This window comes from Myotis nattereri (genome assembly GCF_964212035.1).
Source record: "Myotis nattereri genome assembly, chromosome: 2".
NCBI lineage: Eukaryota > Metazoa > Chordata > Mammalia > Chiroptera > Vespertilionidae > Myotis > Myotis nattereri.
The window spans coordinates 209,209,942-209,229,840 of NC_138076.1; the positions used below are offsets into that span (position 1 = coordinate 209,209,942).

General features: G+C 59.0%; 1 protein-coding gene across 2 annotated transcripts in view; it reads right to left on the reverse strand.

Annotated features, from left to right (window-relative positions):
• Nucleotides 1-19,899, reverse strand: part of PLA2G6 (phospholipase A2 group VI) — a 43,118-nt gene that overhangs the window by 2,429 nt on the left and 20,790 nt on the right. Inside the window, exons 4-13 of one of the 2 annotated variants that reach the window (XM_081084899.1) lie at nt 19,053-19,236; nt 16,705-16,892; nt 14,352-14,448; nt 13,064-13,246; nt 9,814-9,922; nt 8,442-8,594; nt 6,673-6,751; nt 3,157-3,320; nt 1,767-1,917; nt 196-332 (exon numbers count right to left, since the gene is read on the reverse strand). In XM_081084899.1, coding sequence (XP_080941025.1) covers nt 196-332; nt 1,767-1,917; nt 3,157-3,320; nt 6,673-6,751; nt 8,442-8,594; nt 9,814-9,922; nt 13,064-13,246; nt 14,352-14,448; nt 16,705-16,892; nt 19,053-19,236 — 1,445 coding nt within the window. The remainder of the gene's footprint in view (nt 1-195; nt 333-1,766; nt 1,918-3,156; nt 3,321-6,672; nt 6,752-8,441; nt 8,595-9,813; nt 9,923-13,063; nt 13,247-14,351; nt 14,449-16,704; nt 16,893-19,052; nt 19,237-19,899) is intronic. The other variant, XM_081084900.1, reaches the window with a different exon arrangement.

Sequence of the window (19,899 nt, forward strand, 5' to 3'; positions counted from 1 at the left end):
GGTGCAGCTGAGGGCCTCCTCTAGCTGCCGGGGCTGACAGCTCCCCACTCTGCCTGTCCTCAGCCAATAAAGACGCAGGGCAGCAGATGGGAGGGGGTGGGCTAGGGGTGCCAGTGACAAGCCTACGACTCCCACCCGCACCCCACGCCTCGCAGGTCAGTCGCTTCCCACAGATGCGGCAAACATGGTGTTAACCTGAGGGCTGAGTTGGAGGCTTGAGGTTAATGTTCTGGCTGCAGCGAGGCTCCCGAGCACACTCCGGGGCCTCGTAATTGCGGAAGAGGTGGAGTTCAGCCGGCTGCCGGTCCGACAGCGTCCCTGTCAGCATCACCCTGGAGAGAAACGGGAACAGGACGCTCAGGTCGCTGACTGCCCCCCAGCAGCCCACCCCCACCACCCAGCCCCTGCCCGCCCACTCCCCCCACCCCCACCCGGCAGCCCATTCCCCCCACCCCCACCCGGCAGCCCACTCCCACCCCCACTCCCCCGCCCGCCCGCCCGGCAGCCCACTCCTGGGAGTTCATCCTCAGCCACTCTCTCCCGCACGCACGTGTGGAGATGGGCACAGGGGCTGCTAACGGCAGCAGCATTTGTTCAAGCACAAGACTGGCAACAACGGAACTGTCCATGTGCTGGCGGGGTCACTGCCCACGGTCCCCACACACTGGGGCCTGTGTCGCTGCAGAAGGATCAAGCAGCTCTATGTGCCGATGGGCACTGAGCACCGAGCTTTGTGGCCAAGTAGAACCAGGCTCAGGACAGTGTGTGATATGCCCCCATTTATCAACAACAAATCCCCCCCAAACCCATGTGCCTATTTGCTTGGTCAGAGGGTAACTCTGAAGGGCCACGAGTGGCACTGGGGACAGGGGGCTGCAGCTCAGGAGACCTCCCCGTGTCCCCTGTGGTCCCCCTTCAATGCTCTATCTGCCAGGAGAGCCTATTGAAGAAGATCCCTCTTGTCTGAGAGACCAGACATCCTAAAATGCGGTGGGGAGTGCAGACGGGCACAGCCCCCTGGGAAATAACATGTATGGAGACTCATCGATGTCCTGGCTCTCTGGCCTGTAAGCCACGTTAGAAAATCTCCCTAAGGAATAATCTAGTCACAGCGCAGGCTTCCGTACACGGCTGTCGTCTCGTTGCCATGCATTACTGTGAAAAACGAGCCCACCGAAGCAGGACAGCAGAGAGTGAGGTGCTGTTTGGGCCATTCAGAGTTACACTTGCAAGGGGGCCAGAGTAACACAGAAACGAATTTGTTATATTGTAAAGCTCGATATAAAGGGAAGGGAACAAAAAACTCTGCACAGGAAAAAACGTTAGTTTTCCATTTCTGGGAATACTATGGAGAGGTAATTTGAACAATCTTCCCACTGGAAAAAATTAAAAGCTAGAAAAGATATATTTTTTAAAAATCTACTTAAAAGCACAGACCCGACAAGACAAAGGGAATGCCAGGGTAAGGCCCGAGGAAAAGCAAGGACCCAGAGAGGTAAGTGAGCACAGACCCAGCTCCGGCCTGAAGCCAGAAACCAAACTCAGTCCATTTAAGCTTCAGGGTTGATGGCCTCCTGGGGCCAGAGGGACAGAGTCGAAGTCCAGGGCCCACCAAAGGTTAGGGGTCTAAGGAGAGACCCTCCCTATATTAGGGTGGGACCCCAAAGGGCTATACCCTTGGGAAAGGTAAATCAGAAATAAACCTGCCCCTACCCCCATCCCTGCAGGCATAGCCGGCCACAGCCCAGGCCCCTGCGCAGGCTCACTTGGGCTTCTTGATGTCTGTCATCTTGGTGTGCTCGCCAAACTCCCGCTTCAGGAACTCCTCCAGGGGCCCTGACTCGTAGGGCCGCGAGCCCCGGAATACCTCGTCTTTCATGCGGAAGTACACGCCACGCATGTAGACCATGGACTTGCCTAGGAACGGACGGGTCGGAGGGGGGAGGCACGCCTGAGCACAGGCCGGCTGGGGAAGCCAGCGCAGCAGTGGCAGGTGAGGGCAGCTCTGCCCAGGCACCGACCACCCCGGGCTCCGGCCTCCTGGGCACCTCCCTTCCCAGGCAGATGTCCCCTTCAGCAGCCCAAGGCTCTGCACTTGACTTCCTATTCACAATTTTGCATTATTTTCCCTGAAGGGCCCCGGACGTGTATGAGCTTTTAAATCTGGATCTACTCTGTGCGTCACGGGAAATAAGAACCAGCCCTGTCCTCAGAGGCTCCAATGACAGGGTCAAAGGGCAGGCTGCACCTCACAGGAGGTGAAGTGAGGTGTCCACGTGCCTCACTGGCCGGGGTGAACAAGCGGGGCCTGTGGAGGGGGTTCTGCCCGTGACAGGTCTAACTGGGCAACTCCCAGATCCCTTTCGCAGCCCCCAGGAGTCTGAAGACCCTGGACAGGGCCCGTGTCCTCTGAAGGAGGGAGAGACCTGCCTGGGGGAGAGGCTAGGCTCTCCCCCGACCCCCATGTCCCCGTGGAGGCAGCCCTGAGATGGCTCCTATCAGGTGGAAGGCAGGGACTGAAGAGCAGAGAGGGACGGGGGCCCTGGAGCCAGGAGCCAGTGGGCGGGGCACACAGATAGAGACCCGGCCTGACTCTCTCTGGTCCTCAGCTTCCCCAGCTGTACCCTCACAGGCTATGGTGACCGCCATAAACACGATGTGAAGCACCAGGCAGTAAACTGTTGGGATGCCAAACCTGGCAATGTGCCAGCTGATGACCCCCCTCTCCCAGAGCTCAGGGACGCTGCTGCTCCCGGCCACCTCCTGGTCCAGGGCCCTCACACTGTGGCAGCTGGGCCGCCTCTTCCCCTGGTGAACACCCATCAGACTGGGGCTCCCTGGGTGGGGCATGTGTCTGACTCGGGCCCGTGTCCCTAGCACCTGGCACCGGCCTGGCCCTGATGCCGGGTGCAGAAGGGTCCTCTCCTGGTGCCTTCAGATCTGGAGAGTATGGACTCCGACTGGACCAGGCAGGGGTCACAGTCGGCACTGCCTGCCTGGAGGGGGGTGATGCTGCTCTGGGAGGCTCCCCACAGGCAGGCAGGACCCCACAGCCCACACAGCTCCATGAAGGAGATGCCAGTCAAGACGAGGCCGAGCAGTTTGCAGGTCCAGACCCCAGCCCGCCCGGCCCCCGCCCTGCAGGGAGCGTCTCACTGTGCAGAATGGCCAGGGCCAGGATGCCGCCGGTGCTGGTCCCAGCCACCCAGTCGAAGAGGTCCTTGGTGGCGACGCCCGAGGCCTTCTCGATGGCGATGAGGAGCTGGATGATGACCAGGCCTTTCACGCCCCCTCCGTCCAGGCAGAGCAGGTTGTCGTGGCTGCGGAGGGGACAGCAGGGGAGAGAAGAGGGCTCGTCACCGCCCAGCACTTTACGTCCTGCACGCAAGCCCAGAGCCAGGGCACCGATGGCCACAGGATGGGCATGTGAGACCAAGCTCGGGGCTACTGAAGCTTTCGGGGAGGCAGAAGGGGGCGTCAAAAAAGGAGTAAGTATGTATTTCAGGAGGTGAAAAGTACAACAGAGAAAAACAGGGCAAGGGGCCGCCGGGGGCAGGTAACTGGCCGGGTGCCACCTCAGCAGGCACCTGGGTCTGCCCCACTCCGGACAGGAGCCCCGTGAGGACAGCCGCTTGGTTTGCTCAGGTCTAGGTTCCCACTCCCACTTGCCTGACTCAAGCCTGTGAATTAAACGAGGCGGGGGGGGGGGGGGGGCGGCAGAGGGTCAGGGCGCTCCGCCCAGGTGGAGCGGCAGGGGGTGGGGGAGAAAGGGCTGTGTGTGCCAGGAGCTGGAGGGGCTTTGCCAGCACGAGCTCAGGTAAATGCCCTCATCCCTTTTAAGGCGGGCACTCCCTGTGGCCTGGTGTGGTGCGTGACTGAAGGGATGAAGGATGGAGCTCAGGCACACGGGTGGTCAAGGGATGCTGGCTCCGTCTGGACCAGTCTGCTGACTCCGAGTGGCCGCTCTCCGCACGCCCTGACCTGTCTCCTCCGTCCTGCGTGCCGGGCCCTGGCCCCGGGGGGAGGCCTCCGCTGTCTGCGCAAACCTGGACCCTTCCTCCTGGCCTCCTCCTCTTCCCATCTCCGTCTACACGTCAGCGCGGAGAGGAACCTGCGCTGCCGTCAGGGCCCGCCTCAGCCTGCCTGTCCGCCACGTCCTGGTGCTGAGCACTTGTCCCCCATCAGCACCACGTTTTGTTCATTGTTGACTGTCTTTCTCCCCCCTGGACTGGAGGCTTCTGAGGGCAGGGCGGGCTCTGTTCTGTGCAGGGCTACGGATCCAGTGCACAAGAGGTGTCTACAATAGACAGCTGGTGCGCCTGCCTGTGTGGCCCCGCGGCCTTTCCTGGGCCAGCGGCCAGCCCCGAAGCAAGCCCAGTGGGTGGCAGGGGAGGCCGCTGTCACTGGGGTCCTCCAGGGCCTGACCAGAGGGGCATGCATGCAAGAGACCCTCCTGAGGATGCGGGGCTGAGTGTGGCTCACAGACCCGCCCGAAAAGGTCCCCACAGGGTGTCCTGACGCTGCACCTGATGCCGGGTGCAGAAGGGTCCTCTCCTGGTGCCTTCAGATCTGGAGAGTATGGACTCCGACTGGACCAGGCAGGGGTCACAGTCAGGGAGGCCGAGGGCACTGCCTGCCTGGGGGGAGGAGGGGTGATGCTGCTCTGAGAGGCTCCCCACAGGCAGGCAGGACCCCATAGCCCAGACAGCTCCATGAAGGAGATGCCAGTCAAGACGAGGCCGACCAGAGTTTGCAGGTCCAGACCCCAGCCCCATCTCCAGGAAGGTGCAGGGGGCACAGCAGGAGGGAAGGACCGGAAGTTGGATAGGCAGATGCACCCCCAGGAAATGAGCGGGACAGCCAAGGGAAGGCACCCTTCAGGCGCGGAGCAGCAGACCACACGGTGCGGCTGCCGGGCCCTGGGAGTGGGCTGTGTGCTTACGGGGCTTTCCCTGGCCCTGTCGGGGCTGGCACTGGGCCACGGCCAGGAGAGAGCCTGCAGCGGAAGGAAGCACATGGACTCGGAAGACCTGGCCTGTCTCCGCTCTGACACTCACTCCATGTGACCTTGACAAAGTCACTTAACCTCTCAGAGACTCAGGTTCTGCAGTTGCTAACACGTCCCTAGGAGGCTGCTGGTCCCTAGGAGGCTGCTAATCCCTAGGAGGCTGCTGGTCCCTAGGAGGCTGCTAATTCCTAGGAGGCTGCTAATCCCTAGGAGGCTGCTAATCTCTAGGAGGCTGCTGGTCCCTAGGGAGGCTGCTAATCCCTAGGAGGATGCTGGTCCCTGGAGGCTGCTAATTCCTAGGGAAGCTGCTAATCCCTAGGACAGTGATGGCGAACCTATGACACGTGTGTCAGAGGTGACATGTGAACTCATTTTTTTGGTTGATTTTTCTTTGTTAAATGGCATTTAAATATATAAAATAAATACCAAAAGTAGAAGCCTTTGTTTTACTATGGTTGCAAATATCAAAAAATTTCTATATGTGACACGGCACCAGAGTTAAGTTAGGGTTTTTCAAAATGCTGACACGCCAAGCTCAAAAGGTTCGCCATCACTGCACTAGGAAGTTGCTGGTCCCAAGAAGGATGCTGGTCCCTAGGAGGCTGCTAGAACAGGAACACTGATAGAATAAAAGCATAATGTGTAAATTGACTGAATGGCCGAACAGCAGAATGACCATCCGGACTACCACGCTATGACACCCACTGGCGCCAGGCCAGCCAAGGCGGGTGCGATGTGATTGGTCGGGGGCCCAGCCTTTGCCCCATGATTGCCCTGCAGAGGGAGGCCCAGGCCACTGACCAGCAGGCTGCGGCGGGTAGCCTGGACCTCCCTCTGCAGGGGCAATCCATCACGGAGCCCTGGCCGGGTGGGCAGGGCTATCTCTTTGGGGCGATCCATTGCAGAGCCCTGGCCGGATGGGTGGGGCCTACCTCTTTGGGGCGATCCATCACGGAGCCCCATGATCAACTGCCCCACAGAGGGAGGCCCAGGCTACCTGGCCAGCAGTGCTACGGCGGGTGGGTGGGGCCTCCCTCTGCGGGGCGATCAATCACAGGGCTCCCGGACTGTGAGAGAGCGCAGGCCAGGCTGCGGGACCCCCCTCCCCCAGTGCACGAATTTCGTGCACCGGGCCTCTAGTAGAGAATAAACCAGCTCTATTACTAAGGGAGGGTGGAGAAGGCAGCCGCTGGGAACCACATCATCCTGGTGACCTGATGTGCCGGTGGGCATGGTTCTGGGCCCTAGGGACTGTCATCCAGGACATGGCAGGGCTTCTTCTCTTTGTGCCCATCACCCAGGTCCGCCTTCTGCAACGGGCCTGGGTGCACAGCAGGTGCTCGGAGGCAGGGTAAGGAGTGGGGTGGAATCTGAGGGAAGCAGGCCCTGGTCTCTGCAGAGAGGACCTGCACCTGCCCCCACAACCGTGACAGGTCTCGGGGAAGGGACAAGACTGCAGCCGCTCCATCGTGTGGCCCAGAGCCTGCACGGCCACTGGCGAAGGAGCAGACCCAGGCTCTCTAAACACTCAGCCTCCTCGCTGTGAACCACAGAGGACCGAGCCGCCTCACAGGACCGCGGGCGGACGAGACACAAGCCCCAAGCCCTCGGTGGACCCCAGCAGAGGCCGCACACATGTGTCCTCCCTTTCCCTCCTCACTCACGTCCGCTTCTCGTCCCGCATGGAGCTCAGGATGAAGGTGGGCTTCCGGGCCCGGGAGATGTGCACCAGGTCCTGCAGCTCTGCAGGGTGGAGGGCTGGGTGGGCAGAGGCCGGGCAGGTGCCAGCCACCCCCCTGCCCCAATGGGTCCAGGAGCAAAGCTGTACCCTCACCCCACCATCCCTAGCAGGAGCATCTGCCTGCTGCCCCGGGAAGGGCTCTTTGTCCCAGGAAACAGCTCAGCCAAAGCCCGCAGGCCCCTGGGAGCCCCCAACCTGCCGGGCCAGTGCCCGGATGTGGCTCAATGTCGTCCCCTCAGGGCTGGGAAGCACAGGCGCCCCTGACGCATCCTGTGCTTCGCAGTCCACAGCGTGCTCCTCACACACCTGGCTGGTGCTGCTGACACCCACCCTCACCAGAACTGCGATCCCAACTCGCAGACGAGGCTCAGAGGCTACGAGACTCGTCCGCGGTCACTGAGCCCAAAGGGCTGAGCCAGGACGTTCCCTGGGATTTAACTGCGTGCGTGCGGGGAGACACCGAACCACTCTCCAGACTGACCCCCTGAAAACTTCCTCAGCGGCCTCTCGGCTTGGATGCACCCGTCCACTCAGTCCTTGTGTCCCCCGTGCCCACCCTGTGCCCGAGCTGCCCTCCTGACAAGCAGCTGGGCCCCAGGCGCCTGGCCCAGCAGTGCCAGGTCACCGGGCCCCCCACGCCACTGAGCATGGAGTCTAGAAGCAGCAAAGCAGGAAGCAGCCAGCAGGCGGCGGGCCCCCTTCAGCAGGGCAGGCGGCCAGAGTGGGCAAGATGAGCGGGAGGCTGGCCAGGAGGGCAGTGGACAGAGGGCCAGGCAGGGAGGGCAGCAGGGTGCACGTGTGGGCATGCAGCTGAGAAAAAGAGGGAACGCGGCTACAGCTAACTCGGGGCATGGCGCTCGGCCCCTCTGGGCCAGGGCTTTACCCATCTGCAGCCGCGCCCAGGCCCACCATCCAGCCTGGCTTGGGTGACTGCCTGCCTGTGAATTGAGAGATGGAGGTGGGGGCAGGTTTTGGATGGCGGGGGGTCGGGGGTTTGGGGGAGAGTGGAGCCAGAGGACTGGCTGAGCTCCAGGCTTGGCTGGGGTCTCTTGGTCTGCTTCCCCCGCCCCCCCAAAAAAGGCCAGCTTGCCAAGGATGGGTTTCTGACGGCCCTGTTCAGGGGACCCCCTTCCCAAACAATCTAGGGCCTTGGGGGGCTACGCTCAGGAGACCCAGAGTCTCCTGGGGGCATCTCTACAGGCACCCGGGAGGCCTGGGGCAGATGCTGGGTGCCCTTCATGATCGAAGCCTGCAGGGCACTGAAAGGGCCAGCGGGGGGCACACAGGCCTCAGGCCCCACAGAGACTCCCTGCGCAGCAGAAACATTCCTCGTTGAAGCCCGAGGGCCAGGGCTCTGGACCCCAAACGGAACTCCTCACTCCACCCTGAGCTCCCAGGGGACACAGAGGCCAGGAAAGCACCCACCTCACGGGTGCCAGGCATGCCCAGACCTGAGACCCGTGTCCGGGGCATCCTTGCAGGAAAAATGGACTGTGGGACGTTAGCCAGGGACCCGTGGCCTCTGGGCTCTGTGGGCTGCTGGCTGCCCGCAGAGGCTAATCAACCCGCCCCGCCCCCCGCCCCGCTCATCTCAATGGCTTCTACGCTGGGGCCTTCTCTCAGGAGCTCTGAGCTGAGAGCCTGGGAACCAGCTGGAGAGGAGGGAGCACAGTGCGGGGGGAGGGGGCCTACCTAGGCTGTTTAAGCTGATCGGTGGGGGCTGAGATCTTTCCGGGCAGAAGGAATGCTGCGCTGCGGAGGAGCCCAGCTCCGTGGGGGCCCCTGGGAAGTGGTGGTTGGCCCCTATGATTCTCAGCAGAGTTAAGACTGCCTTCCTGGTGCCAGCTGGGGAGTGTGGGGAGGGGAACCGCACAGGATCAGAAATGATGTCATCATGCAGGGGGGAGCCCCTCCTTTCCACATACAGCCCCTCCCCTCCCGTCTACCAGGCCTGGGTACGTGGGGGAGCCCACCCCACCCCGACAGGGCATGCGGACTCTAGTCTGTTACATCCCAAGCAGCTTCCTTCCGGGGGCCGGGAAGGTGCGGGGTGGACTGTGGAAAATGGAAGGAGCAGGTCGGTGTGGCCCCGCCTGAGTATTTGGGGGACTCCCCCTTTCCCTCCGACTCTAGTCAAGAAAGAGGAACTCCCACCTCCATAGTCAGCAATTCTCAAAGCTGCTGAGAGGCTAGTCCTTCAGAGCTCGAAAGGGCCTGGCCAGCCAGCCAGCAAGCATCTACGCCCCTCTAACGCATGGGATGACTGGAAGGGATGCCATGAGAGGCAGCGTGCCCACACGCGTACACCATGCACACACATTGGCGGGTACACACCCACGGCCACCTCCACAGCTCCCGGAAACCTCCAGAGGGGGCTCCAGGCTGCTGGTGAGGAGCACCTGCTTTTCCAGCCCTGAAGCCAAGGCTCACCAAGTGAGCATGCAGTGCATGCAGCGTGCCTGAGCACACACTTGTGTAGTGTAATGCGTGCAGCGTGCCTGAGCACACACTTGTATAGTGTAATGCATGCAGGGAGCCTGAGCACGGGACACACATGCACACACTTGTGTAGTGTAATGCGTGCAGGGAGCCTGAACATGGGACACACATGCACACACTTGTGTAGTGTAATGCGTGCAGGGAGCCTGAGCACGGGACACACATGCACACACTTGTGTAGTGTAATACGTGCAGGGAGCCTGAGCACGGGACACACATGCACACGTGTAGTGGTTCCATCAGAGAATTCTTCAAGACTGAGGAAGAGGACTGCCGCTGCCTGTCCCACCCCCTGAACCCTGGCACCCTGAGGGGGAATGGGGCTGCACAGGAGGGGACACTGCCTTGGCAAGCCCCCTGTGGGCTCGATCTACTGGTCAGGGCCCCAGTTCGTGGGAAACGGAAGCTTCCGTCTCCGCCTCCCAGGTCTTCCTAGAAACCCTGCGCAGGAAGCAATGGGGTGGGTACAAGCAGGATGCTGAGCCTGAGCTGGGCTTCCCTCCTCCCCAGTCCTGCACCCTACCCCCCCCACCCCCGAAAGCTGGACCGGATGATGAGCACATACCTTTGCTGATCTTGGAGGCTATGTGGGTAGGAGTCTCCCCACAGTCATTTGGGGTGTCCACCTCTGCCCCAAACACAATGAGGGCCTTGATCATCTCCACGTTGCCTCTCTGTTGGGCATGGAACGGGGGTTGGAGGAAACAGCCAACAGCGCAAGGAAACACAAAGAAAAAGGAGCCCAGCCTCTCCCACGCTACCCATCGATTCGGGCGCCTCTCCTCGGCACAGGAGAGACACGGGACCCTTTTTTTTAATCCTCACCCAAGGATATTTTTCCATTGATTTTTAGAGAGAGAGAGAAAATATATATAGACAGATAGATTTGAGAGAGACACATCAACAGGTTGTCTCCCACACATGCCCTGACTTGGACCAGGAATCAAGCCTGCAACCGAGGTATGTACCCTTGACCAGGATCATACCTGTGACCCTCTGGTCTTCAGGTTGACACTCTAACCACTGAGCCAACCAGCTAGGGCAACACTGGGACCTTTGATCTCCCGCCCCTCGGCCTGGAATTCCAAAGTCTACGATCTGAAAGCTGGTGCCCTGACAAGCAGGCTTAGCATCCCCAGGTGAGGGCTTCCAAACCCAGACAGCCTCACTGGCCTCCAGCCCCAGCAGGAAGCAATGCAGCTATGGCCCCCGACTCAGGAGCCGCGGGGACACTGAGAGTTAGCTACTCATCGCTTTCAGGATAGCAGGAGAGGGTGAGCGAGGAAAGGGAAGGCTGTCTTGCTGGTCCGGGCCAGGATGCCAGTCCTGAGGGGTACCAAGCACGTGTCCTCCCTGATGGCAGCCTCACAGAGCTGTGCAGTGACCATCTGGAGGCTGGGCGGGTTGGGCATGGCTTGGTGTCCCAGCGCCAGCCGAAGACTGGCTGCCAGGCCAGAGCGCTCATCTTATCACCTCCCTCTTCTCGGAGCCTGATTTCCTTGCCTAGAGAGCGAAGAGGTGTGTCTAGAATGCAGTTGTCCTAACAGCTGCTCACGTTCCATGAGGATTTGGGGGGGGGGGCCCAGATAAATGTGTGTGCTTTAAACACGAGTTACGGAGTTCTCTTTTGGTTGCCTTCTACTTGTGGCACTGGCTTAACCACTTCTGGCAGTGAGACATTTCCTTCCAAACAGCTCACAGTGATTCTAAAAGCAAGCCACCTCAGAGACGTGGTAAGTCCATCACTGTAAAGTGGTCCATGAACGGGCCCCAGGCCGTGAAGATGGTGCTGCCCGGGACTGCAGCCTGGGAAGCGATGAGGCAGTGCTCAGAGTGAGGCCTGTGGCCCGTGCATGCGGGAGGCCCTTTTAGAGGCTTGGGAGGTGGAGGTTAAGTCTGTTTTCATAAAAATACCAAGACGTTTGCCTCTGCAGCGATGGTGTAAAGCCATGGCGGGTGAGTGCGCACGGGTGCCTTGGCACTAAGCCAGGCAGCGGCATCATACTAAGTGTCATCGAGGCTCTTCCCGGCCACGCGCTCCCCATGAGAATGAGCTCGTTAGCGGCCTGGTGTGCGACAGTGCGCGGAGGCGGCTGCGGAGGGCCCGCCGCGGCCAGCCTGTCGGAAGCTGCCCTGGGGTGCCGCATCCGGGGCAGCCACAGTTCTCTGTGAGGGGAGCTGCATGTCCTTCCCGCCACACGTCTCTGTGAGGCCAGCTCTCCTCACAGCCTTCAACATGTCCCCAGCATCCCGCCACAAGACGGACGTAGCGGAGGATACAAGAATCGCGCCTTCTCTGAAGCCAGGCAGTAAAAAGACTCAAAAAATGCAAAACGATGCCATCTCCTCTCAGTCAACTATATTTTTTTGGGGGGGGGGGTTCCCATAAAAGTATCATTTATGCTAGTATGTGATGGTAAATGATGGTTATTTTTGAATGAATTAATGAGTATTTTGAAAATTTCTCACTTTTAATTTCTAAGATGGTAACCATAGACAGATAACATTCATATAAAAACATCTTTGGGCCCTAGCTGGTTTGGCTCAGTGAAGGGAGTGTCAGCCTGCAGACAGAAGGGTCCAGGGTTCGATTCCAGTAAAGGGCAGATACCTCAGTTGCAGGCTCCCGGCCCTGGTCAGGGGCATGCGGGAGGCAACTGATGTGTCTCTCTCACATTGGTGTTTCTCTCTGTCTCTCCGTCTCCCTTCCACTCGCTCTAAAAATCGCTGGGGAAAAATATCCTCGGGCGCGGATTTAAAGAACACACATCTTTGGGATCCTCGATCATTTTTAAGAGCATGAGGGGACCAAATAGATCAAGACGTTGGAGAAGCTGAACTGGATCCTAAGGGCCCACTCAGGACTAAAAATGCCCAGGGTTTTATTTATAACCTCAGCCTCTTGAGCAACGCTGCTCTATAATCATGACCTTTGGGATAAAACAGGATGTCTTTGAATTTGTCCTAAATCGACTTCTTTTAGAGCCTCCCAGTCCCTCACTCCGAGACTCAGAAACAGACTTCTATGCACGTGGTACTGCTACAGTTACACACACACACAGATGTGCCTGTAACACAGTAACGGTCCCTCCCCTCATGCAATCTGTTCACACTGTAGCCGTCTAACCAGACTGCCGGCCTCTAAGCGCAGGAACTATGCTCTATAATAAACCAACAAGCGTGACCAACACCAACCGCCTGCCGCCCAGATGTGGAAGCAGGCCTGCCTCCCAGCAGCTTAGAGTCCACCCGGGATAGGGGAGCAATACACAGCCCCCCCGGCATGGCTCAGCGGTTGGGCGTCGACCTGTGAAGCAGGAGGGCTGAGGTTGCGGGCTCGATCCCCAGTGTGGGGCGTGCAGGAGGCAGCCGATCAGCGGCTCTCTCTCATCATTGATGGTTCTATCTCTCTCGTTCTCTCCTCTGCTCTGAAATCAACACAAATTTTAAAAAAGAGAACAATACGCAGACAGATATGGCTCCCTAGTGACGAAGGAGGACCGACACCGGTGGACGCTCACCCCGCGCCAGGTCCCGTGTGTCACTCCGACAGTCCTCAGGGCTACCAAGCGCTGCCCTTTACTCCTCTCGACAGCTCTGCAGGTGGGACCGACACCTACAGTTCCCAGGGGAGCACGCCAGCGCTGACAGAGGCGACAGGAGTTGCCCAGGGCCACGGTCAGTAGGCAGAGCTGTACCCTCCCCGCACAGCCAGGCGTCAAGTTGGGAGGCACGGAGTGAGGGTGCCAGGGCGCAGGGAAGGAGCCGGGCTCTGCCCCCCCTCCCCGCCCCCCGCCTTCCCGGCGCAGGCTCACCGACATGGCCAGGTGCAGCGGCGTGTTGCCGTGCTCCCCGCGGGCGTTGGTGTTGGCCCCGTAGGTCAGCAGCACCATGGCGCAGTCAAAGCGGTTGCGCATCACCGACACGTGCAGGGCCGTGTTGCCCGCGGAGCTGGTATTGTTCACGTCGCAGCCTCGTTTCAGCAGCAGGCGGGCCATCTGCGGGGACAGGGTCCGGGCCCACGTCAGCAGCTGTGGCCTGCGGCACCTGGGCACCTGGGCACTGCCACTCCCTCCCTCAGAGGCCTCTGGAAAGCTGCAGCAACAGACGAGCCCGGCTGGCAGGCCTCAGTTCTGGGGGCGGCTCTAGACCGTGGCGCCATCAGCACCCCAAGAACTAGGGGCTAAAAAGCTGAAGATGCGCCAACTGTTCTTCTAGGCCTCCACGTCCTTCCCTGGAGCTCACAGCGCCAGTGCCCCCTGCAGAATTCTTCTGGGCCCTGCCCCAGAACAGCCCCACTGTCACCCTCCCTGGGGCCCTGCAAAGGCAGGCTCCCTCCTCGGGACGTGGCCACACACACCACTGCTCACCCAGCACCCTGAGGAGCCTAGCGCCGTGGAGAGGAGCCTGGACTTCGAAGCCCAAGAGGCTTGAGCAGCTCCACTCACCCCAGTTCCCTGAGCGTGGATGGGTCACTGCACCCCTCTGCATCTCAGCTTTCTCTCCTTGTAAAAGGCGAGTCCCTGCCTCCCAGAGTGTGGTGACAATGAATGACAAACATACACAGAAGTCCCTGACTTGGCGGCTAGCTGCTGGCATGAAGACAGTGCCCTGAAAGTGTGGCTCTCCGCCCTCCCGGCCCTGGCAGCTAGGAGCAGGCCATGGCCTCTGGGGCCACCCAGTGCACTGCCGAGCTGTGCCGCCCGGAGATGAGAGGCCAGAGACCTCCTCCTCCCAGGGGACGGAGGTGTGGCGTAGGGAGAGGCCTCAGAGGAGAGGCCGCCAGAGCCAGCCGCAGCCACGCCATCAACCTCTACCTCCTGTTTATGAGGCACTTGACAATTTATAAAGATTTTTCTCCCGCGATACCTTGCTGACGTCACACCTCCAGAGGCAGGACCTCCAGCTCAGACAGAAGTCCGCAGAGGGGACATGTCACCGTGCCCGTGAGCACTAGGGCAACACCAGGATGTCCTCTCTCCTCGGTCCTCTCTGCCTGGGCGCCCACTGCGAGATCAACCTCCCAAGCGCCATCCTCAGGGTCCCTGTAGGAGCCAGGCGCAGGGAACTGCCCCTGCCTACCACTCCCCCAGAGCCACCTACCTCTGCTTTCTTGGCCCAGTGGAGGGGGCTGGCTCCATAGCGTGGGTCTTTGCTATGGACCTGGCTGCTGTCCATGCTGATGATCATTTCAGCACACCTGGGGAGAGAGGAGCCTGGGTCAGTGAGGAAGGCCAGAGGAAGGCTGGTGCCAGGAGAGGTCACAGGGGCTTCATCGACTGGTTAGGGGGAGTTTCTGCAAGTAAAGTTGCAACAAAACCAACCAGTGTGAATACCATGGTATATCTGTGGTATCATGAGCCCTTCCAGGCACAGCTCGAGCCCCTTCCTCCAGGAAGCCTTCCCTGATAACTCCCATCAGCAATGATCACTCTCACTGGTGTTGGCTTTAGGGTCAGACAGGCTTGAGGGCAAGCCCCAGCTTCCTCACTGATGACCTCTGGAAGGTGACTCAGTCCACCTGCCAAATGGAGGCAGTGCTCACAGGACTGGGCAGGCATGAAAGGAGATAGGGTATCTCAGCACTGGTTCTGTGCCTGACACACAGCACTCCCCCCATCCCCAACCCCCCACTGTTAGTCTCCTGCAGTGACCGCATCCTGCAGGAAGAAGCAGGCAGGGTGGGTAAGAATCCAGCTGCTCTCCACCCCTAGGATTATAACCAAAGGAACCAAAGGAACTGAACTCAGGGGCTCGAACAGTATGTTTACTGCAGCCCTATTCACAGCAGCCAAAAGGTGGAAGCAACCCAGGTGTCTGACAGATGACTGGAAAGTAAAATGTGGTCCATCCGATGGAGTATTATCCTGCCTTAAAATGGAAGGAGCCTCTGGTCCTTGTGACAACACTGCTGACCCTTGGAGACATTGCTCTACGTGAAACCAGAGTCTGGGGAAGGTCAGCACACACCAGAGGGGCTCCCAGGCCGGAGCGGGGATGAACCACTCTCAATAACGCCACCGCCTGGGATTCTTAGAGTGCAGCTGTGCTGGCCACCACGCGGCAGCAGAGGGTGTCCCCACGGGGCCCCGAGGTCACGGCTGTGGGCACACCCAAGGCACGAGACGACTGGCGTCATCCTGCAGGCAATGATCCTCTTGGATCTGAGCGGCCCGCAGGGAGGCCTGGGTGCGGCAGAGGGAAGGCAGCTGCGGGTACCTGAGGAGGCAGCCGCCTGGACAACACCAGGGTTCTGAAGGGACATGGACGGAGCAGGTGACTGGAGTCTGCAGGGGCTGAGGCCAAGCACCAGCAGGGCCACCGAGCCAGCCCCCAGGTGCAGGCAAGCACAACCATCACTGTACCCATTCGGGTTGCAACCTGCAATGAGGGAACCTGACTCCTGGGGCTGAGAGCGCTGGTCCTGCCTCCAACCCCTTGGTCAAGTCTTTCTTAAAGTTCTAGCTCTTGGCTGTGCTCGGGAGGATAAGGGAAAGGAGGCTTTGTCCGAGGTGGGCCTTTGAGGGAAGAGCAATGCCCCAGGTGCCCAGAGGAAGGGGAACCCTGAGGAAGGGCATGAGAGCCTGAGTGTGGCCCGTCATGTGCCCTTTTCCCGCTGCCTGCCTGGCACTGAGCACTGGGGGATCTTGGGTGACTTCTGTCTCCTGTCCCAGGGCTGTTCTCTTATCCATCTTCATAGGGCACAGTGCCTGGTCTGAGGAGCTGACCGACTCATTCATTCATTCATTCATTCATTCATTCTAGGTATTGTGCCTGCTAGGTAATATTTTGAGATAGTCACCTCTTTTATCCATGCCCCCCCTCACCCCTTACACACACACACACACACACACACACACACACACACACAAACTCCCACATGGAGAAGAATTTCCTGAGACCAGGCTCCCAGGTCTGGGAGAAGGGAAGAAATGAGAAAGTGTTCTAGAGTTCCCTGAGACATGGGCCGGGACCTGTGAGCCCACAGTGCCATCCACCAGGAGGGACGAATGCTTCCAGGCAGATGGGCCCTGGGCCACCCTGACAACCATGCCTCGGCCTGGAGTCGGCCACAGAAGCCGTGAGCACTGCAGCGAGACGGGTTCCGATCAGGCTGGTCAGCTCGGGGGGAAGAGGACCCAGGTCAGTGGGCCCCTCGGAGTCGGGGCTGCCTGAGATTCTAGCACTGGACCACCCCTGGGGAGCTGGAAAGGGGAACCCAGAAAAGATGAATGTTGTATCTCCTTTGGTAAAGGGAGGTTCACGGTCAGAAATTAAGGTGCATTATAGGGCAATTTGGTGTTGGATTCTTTGCACAGTGGGGTTTGTGGACTGAGATTCACACCCTACACATTGGTTCGTGCCGGGCCAGCCCTGGGCGCCAGAATCTGATGCGCATCTCAGGAGGGAGGTGAGGCCCAGCACCGTGGGAGGCGGGGTGGGAGGGAGGGCTTACCCCTTCTGGGAGAACTTCATGGCCGTGTGGATGGGGTAGCCGCGGGACCCCATGACGTTACAGCGAGCGTTGCACAGCAGCAGCACGTGGACCATCTCCGGCTTCCCCATCTGGCAGGCCAGGTGCAGCGGGGTCAGCCCTTGGCTGTTCACCTGGTTCAGGCCGGCGGACGCACTCTTCCCTAGGAGCTGCCAGGACAACAGAGGCATGGGCTGCAGCCCAACGCGGAGAAGCCCCTGCGTGTCCCCGTGTCCCTCCCCGGCACCCGCCGCGGCAGCCTCTCCCTGGGGACGAAGGGCGAGGGGAGCTGACTGCACGAGAACACGCCTGAGAACTCAGAGAGAAGCAACAGAGAAGGGCGGCCTTGGGGGGAAAGGGAGCTGACCGAACCTGGGGTGTGGTCTGCCATGCCTGTGGCATGTATGACAATTTCTGAATGAAGAAACTGAAAATGTGGTCGTATCTAGGGGTGGGCACTGGGGGTCTGGGAGGGAGGGGTAGTGTTTCTAGCTTTTCTGTCCTGCTTGATTTTTTTTTGCTGTGTGCAGATATTTTTCAATTAAAAAAAAAAATCAGTATTGCCCGGCCGGCATGGCTCAGTGGTTGAGCGTCGACCTATGAACTAGGAGGTCACAGTTCCATTCCTGGTCGGGGCACAGGCCTGAGCGATCCCCAGTGTGGGGTGTGCAGGAAGCAGCCGATCAATGATTCTCTCCCTCTCACCCACTCTCCCTTCTTCTCTGAAATCAATAAAAATATTTTTTTAAAAATATCAGGCCCTAGCCAGTTTGGCTCAGTGACTAGAGCGTCGGCCTGCGAACTGAAAGGTCCCAGGTTCAATTCCGGTCAAGGGCACATGCCCGGGTTGTGGGCTAGATCCCCAGGGGGCGACTTGCAGAAAGTAGCCAATCCATGATTCTCTCTCATCATGAATGTTTCTATCTCTCTCTCCCTCTTCCTTCCTCTCTGAAATCAATAAAAATCTATTTTAAAAAATATCAGTATTAAAAGGCACGCTGGGAGGCTTTTATTTCCTCCTTGGGCTGAACGCTGTCCCCGGGGTTAATTACGATCCTCTGTGCCTGTATGACCAGCTGGGCGTATCAGCAGCCTGAGGATGCGGCAGGGTGACCCGACTAGAGGGCCAGCCCCGCCACTCACAGACCGGGGGCCCTCCCTGGGCAAACCTGAACGTCACCGACCCTGTTTCTTTAGCAAGGAGAGGAGGGAATGACCCTCCCGCACAGAGGGTATTCTGAGAATTAACTAGAACACACACAACACCCAGGATAGGGCAGGCAGCAGACGAACACGCGATGAAGACAGGTGCGGCTGCGTGCGGCCGCTGGTAAGAGTACCTTGCCCCTGCCCCGAGGCAGGACATGTGTGGCCCCGTGCGGCACTCAGCGGTGTGCGATCCCCTCCCCCGAGAGCATGAATCATTAGGGATGGATCCACATTTTCTGGAATAATGTAGCTCCATTCTGATGCCAAGGCAGAGGCAAGGATATCATCTTCAGAAGAATCTCCTAAGCCCAGGCAATAAAATACTGCCCAGGAGTCTGTCTTTTCTGCCTTATATTTGAAGTAGCCTTTCAATAACGTCACTGGATCTACTCACTCAGAATTCTTATTTTTATCTCTCTGCCCAGCTCATGGAAAATTCAACAGAAATGCCTCTGGCGCAAATGCCAGGAGGAGCCAGATGGAATTTTGTGGTGTTTGTTTTGAATTCCTGTAAAAAGTTAAGCTCAGGCCCTGGCAGGCGTGGCTCAGTGGTTAGAGAGGCAGCCCAGGCACGGCAGGGTCTCGGGTTTGGTTCCCAGTCAAGGGCACGTACCTGGGTCGCAGGCTCAAACCCCAGCCCTGATAAGGGCACAAGCAGGAGGCAACCAATCGATGTTTCTCTCTCACATCGATATTTCTCTCTCTTTCTCTCCCCCTCACGCCCTTCCACTCTCTTTAAAAATCAATGGAAAAAATATCCTTGGGTGAGGATTAACATCAACAACAACAAAAGTTAAGCTCAGGTCCCCCAGGGCCACGAGTGCCCCCACTTAGGGGTCCGGCTCTCCGGAGGCCCTCGGAGCTGCTGAACTAAACCCACCGGCTGGACTGCGAGTGGAGTCTGCCTGCTGGGCTGGAGGACTTTCCTAGGTTGTCAGAGCAAAGAGGCGAGGAACACGTCTCCTTGACAAGATGAACCATCCACAAAGGAGCTCGGGCCTTAAGGACCACAGAGGGACCGTGAGAGGCCCTGAGTGACATCTGAGTGCAAGGACCCAGAGACAGCTGTGGGCACATCGCGGTGTCACTGGTGCTGCCACCCCGTCCCCACCGCTGCTCACCTGCAGCACCTGGGCACTGTTACCCTGGACGGCGTAGTGGAAGGCCGTCTCCCCGTTGTTGTCGGTGACGTCCACCTGGGCATGGCAGTACTGCACCAGCTCCGCCAGGATCTCCGCGTCCCCCTTGCGGCAGGCCAGGTGCAGGGGTGTGCAGCCCTCCTGACTCTCCGTGCTGTTGGCACAGCTGTGGGGGTGGGCAGACAGATGAGTGGACACGGCACGAGGTGGGCAGGGCACTGAGAAACCCAAGTGCAGAAGAGGGAAGGGGGCTAGGAGCTCAGGAGCACTCACGCCGCGCTCCTGCTGGCCGGTTCAAACTCAGGGCTAAGCCGTGATGTATTTGTATCTCAAGGAATTTGTATCCGTTTTCAGTGCCAGCTGCACACCTGTATAGATGTGCCCCAGGGCCACACCAGCCTGAAGTGGGCAGTGGGGTGGCACAGAAAGGGTTGCAGGCCTGGGCCAGATGGCTCAGTTGGTTGCAGTGTCGTCCTGTACATCAAACGCCCCAGTCGGGTGGGTATAGGAGGCAACAGATAGATATTCTCTCTCTCTCTCTCTCTCTCTCTCTCTCTCTCTCTCTCTCTTCCCTCTCTCATCAATAAACATAACCTCTGGTGAAGATTTTTAAAAAAGGGTCGCTTACCCGGGGTACTTATATGCATATATGGACACAGACAATAGAATGATGAAGGCCTGGGAGGGGTAGGTGCCGAGTGGAGGGGGTCAATGGGAAAAAAGCCAAACAAACTAAGGGGACATCTGTAATACTTTCAACAATAAAGAGAGAAAACATTAAAAATTTTTTAATTAAATAAATAAGTAAAAAGGGTCGCAGAAGGCAGAA